General features: G+C 39.0%; 1 protein-coding gene across 1 annotated transcript in view; it reads right to left on the bottom strand.

Annotated features, from left to right (window-relative positions):
• Positions 1 to 17,400, bottom strand: part of USH2A (usherin) — a 617,249-nt gene that overhangs the window by 459,406 nt on the left and 140,443 nt on the right. Inside the window, exons 15-18 of the mRNA XM_040985311.1 lie at positions 11,686 to 11,844; positions 4,406 to 4,900; positions 3,081 to 3,350; positions 976 to 1,145 (exon numbers count right to left, since the gene is read on the bottom strand). Of these exons, the coding sequence (XP_040841245.1) occupies positions 976 to 1,145; positions 3,081 to 3,350; positions 4,406 to 4,900; positions 11,686 to 11,844 (1,094 nt within the window). The remainder of the gene's footprint in view (positions 1 to 975; positions 1,146 to 3,080; positions 3,351 to 4,405; positions 4,901 to 11,685; positions 11,845 to 17,400) is intronic.

Here is a 17,400-nt window from a genome sequence, read left to right on the forward strand (position 1 = left end):
AGTCCTTGGACCCCTGCACTCATGTGGAAGACCTGGAAAAAGGTCCTGGCTCCATGTTTTGGACCTGCTCAGCTCTGTCCGTTGTGGTCATTTAGGAAGTAGGCCAGCAGATGGAAGATCTCTATCTCTTTAACCTTCAAGTAAAAAGAAATCTAAAGAAAAGACAAGGAATCTAAGAAAGAGAATTGTGGGATGATCTGTGAGAGTAGATACAAACTATAATTTTTTTTTCTCAAAAGAGGAATAATGGCTAATCCAGTTGACATCATCAGCCTCTGTCATTTACTTCCCACATGCTGTAAAACAGGCTAATAAGGCACATCAGTCACCACTAAGAACTGGAGAAAACAAGAGCCTCTCCTCCTTCAGGATTGTTGTCTGTGTCAAATGCATTAACCATGGATGCATTAAAGATTTAGAAACTATTAGCTATGAGTATCATTCTCATTATCTCTAGCTGGATTATGAATTACTAAAAGGCAAAGTGTAATTTTATGTCCAAAGGTGGAAATATTCAAAACTTCTATCAGAAATTGTGATAATTTCTATTATTTATATTTTTTCATAGAAGTAGAAACACACATAAAATGAAGTTATGTTCTTATCAATGTTATCCCTATCTTTAAATGAACAGATACAAATATCAACTGAGGGTTGTTGATTAAATAGATCATCATGTATCTAAATAAGATAATACTGCCCAAAATCTCTGAGTAAACCACTTGTAAATTATTTCAGATCATATAAGTGAAAAAACTCCGTTCTTACAAAATATAATTAAACTAATTTGTCTAATATAAGCAAATACCGCAAAAGTGATATACATCCATAGCCTGTTGCATATAATACAGTAAGAAAAAGCCTCATTTTATGAATATGTGCAAATAATTTTGTTACACAATTCAAAACTCAGAAATTGTTTAAAATGAAGCTATGGTTCAATGCAGACAGGAAATTAGTTTAAAATAAAAGTACCTGTAAAAACGTCACTGGGACCGATTGCTGGAGCGACTGTTCAGAAATCATATTTACATTGTACTCCAGGACTTCTCCTCTTGTGACACTGTCTGCTGGCTTCTCCCAGGAGACATTAAGGGAGTATGGTGAGAGTGGAAAGACCGATGGAGGCTTGATGAATACTGGCGCTGTCAAAGAGAACAGTAAGGAAAACATCACTACAATCAATGTAGGCCCTATGAGTCTTCAAACTGGAGTCACACATTTATTTCAGCTTCTAACATTCACCACTTTCTGTAGGACATTCTGATATTAAAAACTGAAGATGACACTGGCATATGGAAAGGTCAATCACTTTAAAGATTTTTTTTTTTTTTTGAAAAGGCAGATATACAGAGAGGAGAGACAGAGAGGAAGATCTTCCGTCCGATGATTCACTCCCCAAGTGAGCGCAACGGGCCGATACTACGCCGGTCTGAAGCCAGGAGCCTCTTCCAGGTCTCCCACGCGGGTGCAGGTTCCCAAAGCTTTGGGCTGTTCTCGACTGCTTTCCCAGGCCACAGGCAGGGAGCTGGAAGGGAAGCGGGGCTGCCGGGATTAGAACCGGTGCCCATATGGGATCCCGGGCGTGCAAGGCGAGGACCTTTAACCACTTGTGCCACCGCCCCGGGCCAAGAAAGGTCAGTCACTTTAAAAGCAATGTGTTCAATAATATTCTCTCTTTTGTATAATCGGCTAACGTAGTTCTTTTATACAACAAAAATCTTATAGAAAACCCCTTTATTCATCAAGATTACCACTGAATATTTGGAATGCAAGCTATACATCTTATGCATGTTTGAAAGAAGTCACGAAACAGAGCGTGTCTCAAGTCACAAAGTTTCAAACAGCCTACAGTGGTGTACTGGGTTTCTCACGTAAATAAATACTCCCCGGGTCAAACTCATGCGACTTACGGAATAGTGCTGTTCAGAAAAAGGTAAACCTAAAGTGTTCTAAATAACTCCAAGCAGAATTTTCAAGTTTTCAATAAATCTAGATTGAAATGTTCAGGGTACATACACACCATATATTTCCCTTTGCCATCCTTGAGATCTTAATATGGATTTTAAATGTGCTAACCAAAGGTGTATTATCAAAGGACCTCATCGCACTGTCATCAGCCAGTGACCCATAAGATTATGAGGGTCCAGTATTGCAGTTTCACCCATTACTTTTCATTTCTGACCTTGATCTTCCCCTTCCAGAATGCCATGCCTCATCACTTGTGCTATCATGGCACTATTATTTGTCCAAGATGGCTGGCAGTCATTAAGAGATGCTCAAGCACAAAGCACATTTTATTCATGAAATGATTCCCTTGGACATAAACTGAAACCCATCCTCATCCTCCACAGGCCTAACTGATCAAGCTGAGGTCAGGACGTGGTTATCGTTGCTTCTTCATACATTTAGAACATAATGAACATATACTCCTGAAAAGCCTCATCAGATTTGTAATGTATTTAATGTAAAGAATAAGGCAGAAGATTTAAAAATATCTCATTTGCCTTAATGGCTCTATTTTGAGAAGATTACTAATCTTTATCCTCCTTTTTTTGAGCCATCATTCTTCGTTTGTATAAGCTTATTTGTGAAATACAAGCTTAGATGTTCAGGAATCTGTCGTGTGCAAATACCACCTTGTTTTGAAGCTGTTTTTGGGGGATAAAAAACCCCACACAAATAAAACCAAAAGATTTGTGAGATGGGTAACAGCTATCTCCTCCATTGAACATAAACTGTGCTAAATGTGGAGCAAGAAGAGACATGGAGTGACCTCCCTTCAGGACAAGAAATCAACTGCAATTTTTGGCAAACATTTCCCCAAAGACCATAACAATTTAAGTCATTTTCCCCTTGAATTAACTGTTACAACATTTACTATTTCCCCTAAAACTTACTGCCAGTACTTTATGACCTTGAGTTATTGCAGTAACTAGCCTATGTATTAATTTTTTCCTTGGGCTATGTTAGTGTATCATTTTGGATTCTTAAAATGTACTTTCAGCACTTCTGACTTTCCTCTAAAGCAGCACTTTGATTCATGAGCTTAGTAGTGGAGTCAAAACATCAACTGTTACCTGCTTCTCCTGTTTTCTCTGAGACCCACGCAGAAGATACACTACCAGCCATGTTCACAGCCAAAACGCGAAACTCGTATTCAGTGAATGGCTCTAAACCCGTGACAGTTGCACTTGTCTGGGGAGGTTCTAGAGCATTTTCATTGGCCGACTCTGCAGAGGAGGAAGGATTGAGCCAGCCACTGCTCTGAAAAATCAAACTTTCTTCAGATACAACTTCTTCAGTAGAGTGCACTCTTTTCATATATAGTTCATATTTTATAATTATCCCTAGAAGAGTTAAGCCATAAATTTAGATCACATATCAGAAAAAAAAAAAAAAACGAGAATTGGGGACAGGTCACTTGAGAATCCTGGATCTCCATGATTCTTCCAATGAGATTATCTGTCAATTTCTTCAGTAATCTAGATGTAGTAATTTACTAACATAGAAGATGGGTCTTTACAAAAGACAACAAATGTTTGGTAAATGAGTAATATAAATACTATTTAAGATAGACCTGTGGGAGAAGCAAATCAACAGATAACTATTGAAACAAAACAACTGTAAGATAGCAAAGGAAAATTAGGTTTTTTGTTCAAGATATTTAGTTACAATTTCTACTAGGAATCTTCAGTTCTTGTGGATTTGATTACCTTCCATCCAGTTTGTACATTTTCATATCTTGGGGTGGTTTAACACTCTGTTTAATATGAACCCTGTGTGTATGATAATATCATGGATTTTTACCCAGTTTTACAAAGTAATTTAAGAAGGCTAAGGAAAGTGTTTGCCACAATATGCACACAATATAAATTATAAAAAAGATTTCATGAGTGTGCATCTGGCCTGTACAATCAAGGGTTCATTTGTATGAACACAAAACAACTTAATGGAGTCAGTTAGCCAATGTACATATTTTTTTTCTTTTTTTTTCTTTTCTTTTTTTTTTTTTTTGCAGTCTTATCATCCTTAAAAGAGAAAACTTACTACTTACGGGTGCCCTAACTTGTGACTCAGTCAAATATAATGCATCTCATAAGTGAGTTTCAAATTATAAACATCATTTGTGTTGTGGCAGATGTCATTAAGAGCAAAGATAATATTAGCCTTTTAAAGAGCAATTTAATTGAATGGAATTTGTTTTTAGATTAGAAGAAATAGCACTTGTTCCTCTAACGAAGACAAACATCATCCTATGTCTTTAGAAACAAATTTCTTGATTATTATAATCCAAAGCTACAGGAGTGAATCCAGTTGCCATGTTCCTAGAGTAATTTTTAAATGCCTGTATGCTCATCAATGTTTTGTGCAAGAAAAATAAATGCAAGCTTTGCACCCTTACCATTTGGTTCTGTTGGTGGGGTCCAGTGCACATGAAGCTCTGTGGAGCCGACTTTCCGCAGCTCAGGTGGACTCAGCCTTTTAGGAGGTGCCTGCGCTGTGGTCACATTAACAGGTGAACTGTGTAAACAACCCCCACTAGTACATGCCTGTACAGAAAATTGGTACTTGGTGAATGGAATCAGATTCCAGATGGTAGCAGAAGTTTCATGGCCTTCGTAGGAAACACATGGCTGAGTACTACCCAAAGGAGTGCAAGATAAAAGGTATTTCTCTATTGGACCAGAATAATTGGAAACTGTGGTCCAGGTAAGTGTCACAGAGTCTGAGCCAACAGGAAGGGCATAGCTTAAGTCTAAGATTCCTTCTGGAACCCCAGGTTCTGTCCTGTAAGTGACAGCCGCACTCCTGGTTGAACCATGCACACTGGTGGTCTTGATGTAATAGGAATATGAAGTATATGGTGACAGGGCTGTGTCTGAGAAGTACTGAACATCTGAAACAAGAAGATAACAGAGACAACTGTCACATTATAGAATTAGTCATGAACAAATTCGAATTGTTTTTGTAATATCATATTATTTAAAACTGTATGAATTCTAACAACCCATTCTTGCTTCGAAGCACATTTCATATTCGAAAAATTGAAATAAAGAGGAAACTGGTTATTTCTGTTATTCCATATAATATGAGGAAAGTGTCATTCAAAAAGAACATTTAGGGGATTTAGTTTTTGCTGGCTTCTGTATAGTGTTCTGTAATAGAACATGTGAAACAAAGTTTTTCTCCAACAGGAAAAGTAGAAGTAATATTTTCCTCCATGTAACTAGTTTCCTTTTGAAACACTAGCAAAATCAATGGAGGATCAGCAACCACTATCAAAGGACAAATCAGGTTCCCGAACAAGACCTTAATTAAACTTCTCTAGATTTTCCAGCCCATAGAGATTGCAGGAAATTACAAATGTTTTTGTTTTTTAAGCTGTGAGAGTTTTTAGACTTTAAAATCATTAATCAAGCATTTGCATAAGAGAATGTATGTAAAAGCAGCAGTTTTATACTTGAAGGTTTGTAAGTAGAGAGAGAAAGAAATACAGAAAGAGTTGTCTTCTGTTTCGACAAAAGGATAAGTGGGCATTATCCAGTATGGGTCGAGAACTCTGTTTTCTAAAGGGACAGCAAGTATGCTCTAAGACTCTGTCTGTGTGTGTGTGTGTGTGTGTGTGAGAGAGAGAGAGAGAGAGAGAGAGAGAGAAATGCCAGGAGGTCACCACTTCCACCCTCACTGGGCACTGTGAGGAGGAAATGAAGAAGAGTTCCTTTACGGAACTGATATCACCATGAAGGTCCCAGCATCCTGATGTACATACAGTGAAACAGTTTCTCAGCCCAATTTTAACTTATAGAGCTTTGGCTTTCTGAACAGAAAGTGTGCTGCGTGGGGAGGTGGGGACATACTATGAGGTCTTCTGTGCCTGAGGCACACTGACATTTCAGCTTCTGGAAAAGGTTGGAAGAAGAACTTAGAAAAATATTGCAGATAGTTCCCAGAAAGATCAAGAGGCTGAGGAATTCAGATAGAGCAGAATATCCAGGGCATGATCAAGTTGAGAATAACTTTTCGTTACTTCCTTGCAGCAGAAATCAATACCCAAGGAATGCAAAGGGTTGAGATTGGGCAAGCTTCATCTCACAGCTGAGCCAAGATACTTTAAAGAACATTCTCCACAGGCTCAGGTCAGGAGGAACCTGCCCTTTCCCAAATGTTATCATGGTACTTGAGGAACGGGGACAATTGAAGACATGAGAGTATATATATATGAATGACAAAGTTTAACCAGATACCCTCATATACATATGAGAAATATATATATCTGAAATATATAAATCTGAAATATATATATTTCAAATTATTTTTGAAAGCCTGTTGAGTATTGTATTATAGTCCTCATAGAGTAGAAGCTGCCTTAATATCCAACTTGGGCATAAAAACCATAGAATAATTTTCACAAGGAATGCTTAATAGAAAGAATGATCAGAAAGCCCTGACACCCCTCTCTCTCCAGTGCCTGAAGTACTGGACCACAGAGCTCACCAAGAAATCCTGTTCCACAGGACTGTTCCACAATCCTGGGAGACAGTACCTAAATCCCAGAACCCACTGGGAAGGCACCCTCCGCCTTGGCTAAGTACCCTTACTCGCAATTTACAGGGAGTTTCACATGTATCCTCTGTGCTTTGAGTGCTCGTCTGGGTCCAACCTAAGAAGGGAGGGAAGGGAGAAGAACTAGGGGAAGTAGGGAAAGCTGCCCATGCCTGACGTAACTGACTAGTATTCCACCCACCAGATCCAGGAAGAGAAACCCCTGATTCCTGAAGGCTCCCTTCAGCGCCCTCTGCAGATAAAATGTAATAATGCACCAAAATGGAAAAAAAAAAAAAAAGCTGTTTATAGCTTCCAGTTCATTTTCACAAGTCAATGAAAAGTGCTTTTGGAATAAGGAGGTAATAAATTGATAACTAGCATGAACATACACTAAGACATTTGAAACCATGATCCTTAGTCAGCTTATTAGGCGACATCTGCACAGGAAATTACTTATGTCTTATTAAAACAGAACAATGTTTAAGTAAATTAGAAGGCAACAACTTAATGTATTATAATATTCCAACATTACCCAGATGCATTAATAGGATGCTAATAATGTGCATTCAGATCAATAGTGATGAAGACCAGGTAGCAGTGTATACACTTGATAATAAAAGATAATCTGGAGTTAGTATTACTTCAGAAAATTTACAAAATTAAATAAATGATTACATTAGAATACTTTCACTATAATGAATATTTTTTCTTTTAAATTTCCTTCATTGGATATAATAGTTTATTAATAAAATATATGTATGCTAGAAACAAAGTTAATCTTCAGGTTTTTACAGTAACATCATCAGATTGCTAGTTAGGAATGCTAACAATAACAGCCATAAGCATGGCTAATTCATCCCTAAGTATGTTTAGCACTTGGTAATTAAATGTATTTTCTTATTGATAACATCATATTTTCTGTATCAGTGATCCCCACCGTTGTAAAATAAAATCATGGAGATAAGTCTAATCTGTTAACACTCAGTTTAATATTCTTATCACTTCTTATCTTTGCTACATCACAGAGTTGAAATGGCATGCGCAAGTGAAAAGTGAAGGTAAGAACACATGAAAAGCGCAGAGTTTAGAGAGGGTTTGGATTTGTCTAAGTACATAAGAAAGCTAGTCCTGAAATCTTACATTATCTACACATGTTTATGCATATGTCAATATGAACATATTCTACACCTACTTGTGTATGTATACTTATACACAATAAAGAGGAACATTTCAGAAATTCATGAAAAGATGGCATATTTTGGTGCAAAAAACCTGAAATCCATGCATATTTTTCATAATGTATATCTTTATGAACTTTTTAAAAAAAGATTTATTTTATTTTTTATTGGAAAGTCAGATATACAGAGAGGAGGAGAGACAGAGAGGAAGATCTTCCATCCCATGATTCACTCCCCAAGTGACCGCAATGGCTGACGCTATGCCGATCCGAAGCCAGGATCCAGGAACTTCTTCCGGGTCTCCCACATGGGTGCAGTGTCCCAAGTCTTTGGGCCATCCTTGACTGCTTTCCCAAGCCACAAGCAGGGAGCTGGCTGGGAAGTGGAGGTGCTGGGATTAGAACCAGTGCCCATATGGGATTCTGGGGCATTCAAGGCGAGGACTTTAGCCACTAGGCCACGTCGCCTGGCCCTTTTAATGAACTTCTTAATGACCCCTAGTATTCTCCACTCAAGTGCATACAAATTTTCAAATGTTTCATGCATATATGTAGTTTTTAGAAAGCTCATGAAAAATGTATAGTGTAAAAAAATTAAACATGGATTTCAAAAACCTTTCACACCACTACAAATTCCTCTTTATAACAACGGATCAACTGGCAAGTGAAGCTGCTATTTATGACACTGTCATCTTTACAGGGGCTAGTGCATGTTCCTGCTGTTTCAGCTCCCTTCCAACCCAGGCTCTCGCTAATGAATGGCCTGGAAAAGGCAGAAGATGATGGCCCAAGCATTTGGGACGCTGCCTCCTAATTTGGCAGTCCCAGATAAAGCTCCTGACTCCTGGTTCCTAGCTTAAACCTGGCCCAGTGTTGGCCATTGATGCCAGCTAGGGAATGAACCAGTGGATGGAAGATCTGTCTTTTTCTCTCCCTCTCTGTGTGTAATTCTGATTTTTAAAACAAATGAGTCTTTAAAACAAAACAAAAACTTGCTTTCAGATGGTAAAGGACAGGGAGACAGCATGCATTCCTCTGGGCTGGTTCATTCACAAGATGCTTGCAAGAGTAGCAATATGCCAAGAGGAAGAACAAGAACTAGAATTCTGTTCAAGTCTCCCATGTATGTGACAGGGACTGTCTGAGCCATCTGAGCCATCACTGTTGACTCTCAGTGTCTGTATTAGCAAGAAGCTAGAATCAGTCATCATAGGCCTATTTTGGAGCTAGGTACTCTGATGCAGGGTGTGGGTGTTATAAACAATGGCTTACCTCTTGGCTAACTGCCTACCCCTAAAGCCCTTCTTATTGGAAAGGCAGATTCACAGAGTTGGGATACAGAAAGATCTTCCATCCACTGGTTCACTCCCCAAGGCCACAACAGCCAGAGCTGAGCTGATTCGAAGCCAGAAGCCAGGAGCTTCTTCTGGGTCTCCCACAACAGTGCATGTACCCAAGGGCTTGGACCATCTTCTGCTCCTTTCCCTTTCCTGGGAGCTGGATGAGAAGTGGAGCAGCAGGGACAAAAACCAGCACCCAAATGGGATGCTGGCATTTGAAGGTGGAGGATTAACATACTGGGCTTTAGCACCAACCCTGATTTTCCATCAATTTTTAAAATATTTTTTTCTATGCCAGTGGATCATGATCTCATATTCTCTATTGACTTAGACAATTCCATAGTACTCCAGGCCAGATAGGATAAGTTTCCGTTCTAACAAAGAATTCTATATTGGTCTCAAGCAAATGATTAAACTTGCTAGGAAGACAACACTATTTATTTTCTTTGAAAAGTTCAATGATTCCCCACCTATAATTCTGAATGCCTTTATTTAACCTAAAGATTTGTGTTCATTCAACCGAATATAAGTAGTAGTGTTTCCTTTTCATATTACACATGCTAGCCATGCACTGGAAATAGAGCACTGAACATGAGGGTATTATTAGAATGATACAAAGTTCGGATAGTGTTAACCAATTGTTCTTACTGTCCAAATGCTATCATGTGGATAATTTTCACATCATTGGTTACAGTGATTGACAAGAAATGCTATAACTGGCCTTTTTTTAATGAAAAATAAGGATTTGGGAAATAATGCCTTGCTTAATCGGGTTACAGAAGTGGCTTATTAGTGAATGAATACACATTTATTGTGTAAAAATCTGACTAGGAGTCTTTATCAGTACCTTCATGAAAAGGAGCCAGAATGTTGAACTCATAATATAATGTTCTATAACATATAGCATAACCTGCTACTATGAAAAACATGCCTCAGGATTGGAAAGCACTATGCATCGTTTTTTAGTTTAATTGTTTTATTAAACTGTCTAGTAAGGAGGACAAACTTAAGGCACAACTTCAATCAGTGGCACTCACATACATAAATTTTTCCTCAATATTTTTACAACTTTTTTTCCATCACAAAATTTTAAGTTTCAGGACACCTGGATCATGCTGGTATTTGGAAGAAAATAAACATTTTAGTAGCAGGTTTTAGGATGCTTTGCCAACATGGCAGATGTAAACAGATGTTCATTTCCCTCTGCAATCTGCATCATAAAGTTCAGAATTTCCATTAACTTCAAAGAAGACCAGGCATACTGAAGAAACACTTAGAGTTAAAAGAATGTGCTGGTCATTATGATAAACTAGCAGCAAGACACAGAATCAGGTAATAAAATATGACCAACTATCACATATGAAAAACACACTATTCTATAAAGGAATTTTAAAGTGAGTGATTATTTTGAGATAAGGCTTTTTTCTATCCATTATAATACCAGTGTTTCATCACAGCTTCACATACCTTTCTAAATTACACATGTTAATGTAGAATTAGGAAAACTGGATATTAATCCAAGGAAACAAGGTAGGTAGAAACTTGAATCAGAATCACTGTTCTTTGGTTTCTTAAATGAGTCCCTTTTGTTAGCTCACAAAACAAGACAAGAAGTCAAAAATCAGAGAAGGCAGAGAAGGAAAAACGCAAAAGCTTCTGCTTTTTTATTCTGTTTAGAGAAAAACTGTATCTAAAATACCTGAGTACATAGTTTTACAGTTTAGTTTCACAACAGTTGGATTCCTAGCTCATTTGACACTTTCATAAAGTTAAAAGTGCAACAGGAACCTTCTAATTCATATTTGTATCGTTTTTTAATTCAGATTCTTGCTGCTGTACTTTATTGCTTACAAATAACAATACATGCAACAATTCTGTTTCCAAGAGTTGATTTTCTATACATTTTAAGAGTTGAGTATATGATAAAGGGGTAACTGCATATATTTCCTGTAATGTTTATGCCCAGGGAAATTTAGATCCAGTTTTAAGCCCTCATCTATTTTTAACTAAAAATTTAGAACTCAAAGAATCATAATTTTTTTGAGAATCATAATATTTCTATCTAACAATAATGGTTCATGAACAAACCCATTCATTTAAGGATGAGCAACGATTTTACACACTATCACAGCCTATAATTTATTTAACAGTAAACCAGGATTCTGAAGTGTTACATACTCTGTTATTCAAAGCCCACTGAGTACATGAATCACTTCCGTTATTTTGAGATAAGAAATGATAAGTAACAGCATCCTTTGTGATAGTGTGTCCTTGTGTAGCCATTTGCCCGACAGAATCTACTGAAATGAGGTCTGAGTGAAACAGCAGGAAGAGCAATGCTTGCATGTATCTTAGCAGCACAGTGCACACAGCCACCCAAGGATCCTTCATCCATGCCTTTTCAAGCATTTGATAAGCAATAAGTGCTTGCCAAATAGTAAACATCTTTCATTGCATCTCTTTGATTACTAGTGAGATTTATAATTCTCGCACTACTTGAGATACTTTATGCTAAACAATGAAAACCATAGCAACATTTACGGTCAGCGTCAAAGAACGTAACTAACGCATCAATTTTTAGAATAGTATATTGTTCCATCACCAAACCCTTAAACTCACTGTATGGGTATTGATCTTCAGTTGTGAAGATTTCAAAGCCATCCCTGAATAAGCTGTATGTAAGCCAGTGGGTATTGGGAGAATCAGGTGGGCTCCAAGAGAGATTGATAGCAGAAGAACTCTGAACTTGTCCTCTGGGTGGAGGTTGCTGAGATGGAGCTAAATTACAATGGAGAAAGCATGTATTAGCAAAAGCGATCAATAAGCACACAAGTAAACAAAAGTAAGATATTCAGCAAAAAGATCTTTTGATTCAGGATTACTTTTGCAGGATGACATGTGGTTTATCAAGATATTAATAAACAAAGGGTGTCCAACATGGATTCTCTAAACGAAGGTTTTTTTTAATCTACAAGCATCAAATAAATTGTATAGGTCAAAGCAGCTGAAATAAATACAGCTGGTGGGAGAAAACCACAGCAGTTTACATTAAACTTTCTCTCTCTGTCTAAGAAACCACCCAATGATGCAAAACATTTTCTACCTAATTAAAAATTGATATGCTATATTAAATTTTACAGCTTAAATAACACAACTTTTAAATTTTTAAGAGGAAGTTTTCCATTTCATTAAGTATATGCCTTATCTTGCTTCCCAGTGCACAGTGTAAAAGAATATCACTTGATATAAAAACCCATGAGTGTTCAATAATCTAAACATAATTAAGAAATAATTTTAGTATGCTATGTGAATATACAGATATTTATCAGAAGTGCCTTTAAAAATAAATATGCTTATCAGGAACCCATGGAATAGTCATCTAATTCAACGATATTTTACGTAGTACAAATAACCTGTATCATAACATTATTCTGTTACTGTAAATTTTCCATAATCTCCCTATTTTTGAGAGCAAGTTTTTTTTTATTATTCCAAGCACAAAGATAACAGAAAAATATAAATATTTAAGGGTAATTAAGCATCTATTTACTTATTCCCTTCTTGCTCAAATAAGATACATAATCTCCCATCCACTCAGAGTCATAACCTAATCAGACTCTCATTAAAAAAGATGTCATGGGTATAGATTTTGTGTTGTCTTGTTTTTTAAACCATTAATCCTTTAGTTTAGAGATTTTTATCAGTCACATATACAAATAAATCTATCCAATAATGACCATCATTTTTATATGAAACAGCTGGAGTCACTTGGTGACCAAGTCAGAAGTTCAGGAGACCCATGAGAACAGAGACCCTTAAACTAAGGTAGCTGTGCAGAGCTTAATAGATTATTTTCAGTACAAACAGAAGAAGTGCTGGAAGTTTCTGGATTTGGTCACTACAGAGCTCTCTTTTAATTTAACTTAATTTTTTATGATATTTACATAGTTGATCATGGTGGGAAGGGCTAAGGATCAGGGAAAATTAGGCAAGACCATTGTTGACACATCTTATTTTCTTCTTTCTGTATCTGGGAGTTGTGGGGAGGATGCAATGGTCCAGATAGTCCCACCATCCATTTAGCTCTCATACACATCATTGGGTGTTGAAGTCTAACTCAACCCAACCGACTCCACCAACTAGTCCACATTCATTCCAGTGGGTGCCACCCCCTGTCCAGGCAGGCCTGCCCTTAGTTCTTTTTTTCATGAAAACCAATGAGAGTTTCAGCCCATTAGAGAGGTGCCTACAGTCTCCCTAGTGGACTCACTCCCTGCCCCAGTTCCTGCCCACTCCAGGTGGCTCTGCAGTCCGGCTCAACAAGACTTTTCCCCGTCACAGCACTTGTCAGCTGATGTTGCAGCAAAGCCCAACCTGCCTGCCCTTACTCCAGCTCATGTCTGTGCAGTGGACACAACTGGTTAGTCCTGTCTGGCTTTCTCCCTAATCCAGTTACATGCAGGTGAACAGATGTTGCACCCCTGCCCAGCCTGGTCTTTCTCCAGTCTCAGTTCTCATGCTCACCAGCAGGAACAGTGGTCCAGCAAGAAGTCCCTACAGCTTCCCCACTAAACTAGTACCACCCGCTAAACCCAGACCCAGGGTTCTTGTGTGCTGGTGGGTGCTGTGGCCCAGTCTGGTAAGACTTGTCTCATCTCAGAATTTGTCCACAGGTCCTATAGCCAGGCCTGGCCTGATCTGCCCCCAGTTCCAGCTCTTTCTCTTCGGAATGTCACTTGTATGAAAAATACTATATGCTTACTGAGATATCTGACAAGAGTCGTAGCAATCTCAAACACATGGAATGTGAATTGTTTCTGAAGAGCACCATGTAGTTTTGAATTCATGGATTTGTCATATTTCGTGTGGCCACATTGGTTGAGCACTGAAAGTGTGTTTCATCTTTTCAGTGGATTTTAAAATTAGAATTTTGAATATTATTGTTTCTAGAGAACCACAAAGATATGTAAACTGTCTTGTGTCATTCTTAAAAGGCCTTGAGATCATTAGGCAATTGAATATTTTTAGTGAACATTAGTGATTTCATCCAAGATAATGCGTGCTATCAGGGACATGATAGATTCTCTGTTAAGAGCAATAAGAGCTGAACCTATTTTCTAAGATGGCACAACACTTTAGGTGCCTTAAGAGACACATGGAGAGCTTTCAAGCCTATGTCAAATGGTGTAGAAAATGAATTGCATTACATGAAAATTTCTGTGGTTACAAGACTTCCTCATACGTAGAGTGCCCTTGCCAAATGCTTAGGTTGATCGCTTGCTATGACCATTTCTAATTTCAATCTCGTCTGACTTCACAACATACACAAATACTACCTGTTTGGCATTTAAATGAGAATTTTCATAAACCTGAAGATTCAGGCTGTTGCCTGTAATTTTAAAAATGAAATTGGGGACCGGTACTGTGGTTTAGCTGGTTAAGTCACTGCCTGTACTACCTGCTTGCTGTAAAGGAGCCAAATGGAAACCTGGATACTCAGCCGCAGCCCAGTCAGAGGGACCTCTGATAATGCCCCCACAGCTAGCTCCCAGCCCTGGTTCCTGTGCCTGCCAATAAGTACAGCAGACTGGCCTGGCCTGTGCCATATCCCACTTAGGTCTTGTACTCTTCATTGTGCATTGAAGCCTATCTTAATTTAACTGATTTGACCATCCAGCCCACAATTAGCTAGCAGGTGTCACCACCTGTCTAGATGGGCCTGCCCCCAGTCCTGATTCTCTTGCTCACCAGTGGGAGCTGCAGCCCATGCAAGCAGTACCCACATTTTCTCCACTGCACTCACTTTCATTCCTGGATCTTGCCCACTCCAGGCGGTTATGCAGTCCAGCTCAACAGGACTTGCCCCAAGACCCGGCACTTGCCAGCCAATGCTGCAGCAATGCCTGCCACGCCTATCTTCACCCTGGCTCATGCCTGCACCAAAGGATACAGTTGGGCAGCCCAGCCTGGCTCTCCCCCTACTCCAGTTACATGCAGGTGAACAGATGTTGCAGCCCTGCCCAGCCTGGTCTTCCCCCAGTCTCAGCTCTCACGCTCACCAGCAGGAACAGTGGTCCTGTCTCATCTCAGAATTTGTCCACAGGTCCTATAGCAAGGTCTAGCCCAATCTGCCCCCAGTTCCAGCTCGTGTTGGCAGGTACTGCCACCCAACCCGGCACAGTCAGCCCAAAATCCTAGCCCTAATGTGAACTTGCTGGTAATGTGGCCAGATCTAGTCTGTTTTGCACCCCATCCTGGTTGTTCTCAGATTTGCCACAGAGTACAATCAACTGGCCCAGCTTTGCCTACCTCCACATCTGACCTATATGTATGCCAGCGGGTACCGTAACCTGGCCTGGTCCGGGCTGCTCCTTGCCTTGAATCTTTCGCTCACCTGCAGAGACTGCATCCCGACAGAGTTCTCCAAGATCCTCAGTGTCTCCTCCTAGTGGCAGATCTTGCACACATTGGTGGGTCCTTGGCTCAGGTTGAATTAGTCCACTTCTTCAAAAACTGGCTTTGCCCAACCAGCCCACACTCCTTCTGGTTCTTACTGTTGGGTGTTACAGCCCAGTCACACCTGGTGTGCGCCTCAACACAGTCTTCGTTCAGCAGGACCCAAGGCCTAGCCCAGCCTGTCCTATACTCACTCTGGCTCTCACAAGTATCAGTGGGTGCTGGAGTCTAGCCCAGTCTGGCACACCCCAGACCCAGTACATGCCTATGCTGAGGGATACTATAGCCATGCCCAGCCCAGATCGCTGCCCCCCATTAAGATCCTTGTACTCACCAGTGGGAATCACAACCCAGCTGGTATGTCCCCTTAGCTTCCCAAACAGAACTGCCCCCAGTCACAGATCTTGCACATGCCAGTGATTGCTCTGACCCAGCTCTGCATAGTCCATCCCCATTTAGCCTGTGTCATTGAATGCTATACCCTTGCCTAACCAGACCTGAACAAAGTCCCAACTCTTGCTGCTGGGTGCAGCAGCCAACAAGCACTTCTTAATTATGAAATTTGTATAGGCAGCAGACATATGAAAAAGTGTTCAGCATCACCAGCCATCGGAAAAAGGCAAATAAAGAGTACAGTGAGTTTTGACTTCATCCCAGTCATAATCACTATCAGCCAAAGCAAATGGACAAACAAACAACAACAACAAAAACCCAGATGCTGGCAATAATGTGGGGAAAGAGGTATACTATTCCACTGCTGGTAGGAACGTAAACGAGTCCAGCCATTACGGGAGACGGCATAGTGATCCCTTAGTTATTTCAAATATCACATAATCCAGCCATCACAGTTCTAGCATTTTATACAAAAGAAATGAACTTAGCGTTTCACAGTTGCCTGTACACCCTAGTGCATAGCAGTTATTGTAGATGAACATCTGGATTTATTCTATATCTCAGCTAGTATGCATTTTTATCAATAATTCTAGTAGCAATTTAAAAATAACTATTATGAACATGTGAAAGTAATCCTGATAAAAACATGTAAAAATCAAATTTAAAATGTGTGAAGATTTTTTTAACAGGAAGGTAAACTAAAAAAATAGGAAAAATATTTGAAAAATACTTTGCCAAGAAAACACACAAATGGCAAGAGAAACCGATGAAATGGTGCTCAACAAGACAGTTGTTACGGAAAATTACAACAACAATAAAATACCACTGTATACTCACTAAATGGCTATAATGAATATAACCAATGCCCCATGTTGCCAAGGCTGTAGAAAAACTTATTCTGTTACAACGTGCTAATGCAAAAGTAAAATAGTAAGTCCCTCTGGGGGAAATAATGAGACATTCTCTGCAAAAATGAAAGACATACAGGTCATATAAACCAGGAGTTTTACTCACATGGGTACCTAAGAATTAAAAAAAAAAACGTGGCCATAGAAAGAATCGAACATTAGGCTCACATAAAAAATTATTCATCATAGATAAAGACAGGAAACTTTCTTCCTGTCTCTCAATTCATAACTGCCTAAACCAAATACAGTATATCAAAAATGCTATGCTGCATGGCCATTAAAAGGAATGCTACTGAAACATGCAATAATACTGATGAACGTGAAAGGTATTCTGTTTAGAGAAAAAGGCTTCAAATACTAAAGCAAAAAAGGAAACAAGCCTATATTGCATGATTTAGCTTACATAGTATTTCTAGAAAAGGTAAAATTTTTACATATAATATAGCTAATTATTTGAGGATAGATGTGAGGAGTGAGGTTTGATTGGATATGGGCACAGGGACCTTTTTTGAAACGACAGAAGTGCTTTGCTCCTGAATTACAGTCATATTTGCACAAATTACCAAACCATAAATTT

Source organism: Ochotona curzoniae, unplaced genomic scaffold (genome assembly GCF_017591425.1).
Source record: "Ochotona curzoniae isolate NIBS_2020 unplaced genomic scaffold, NIBS_Ocur_1.0 contig_430, whole genome shotgun sequence".
In the NCBI taxonomy this organism is placed as follows: Eukaryota; Metazoa; Chordata; class Mammalia; order Lagomorpha; family Ochotonidae; genus Ochotona; species Ochotona curzoniae.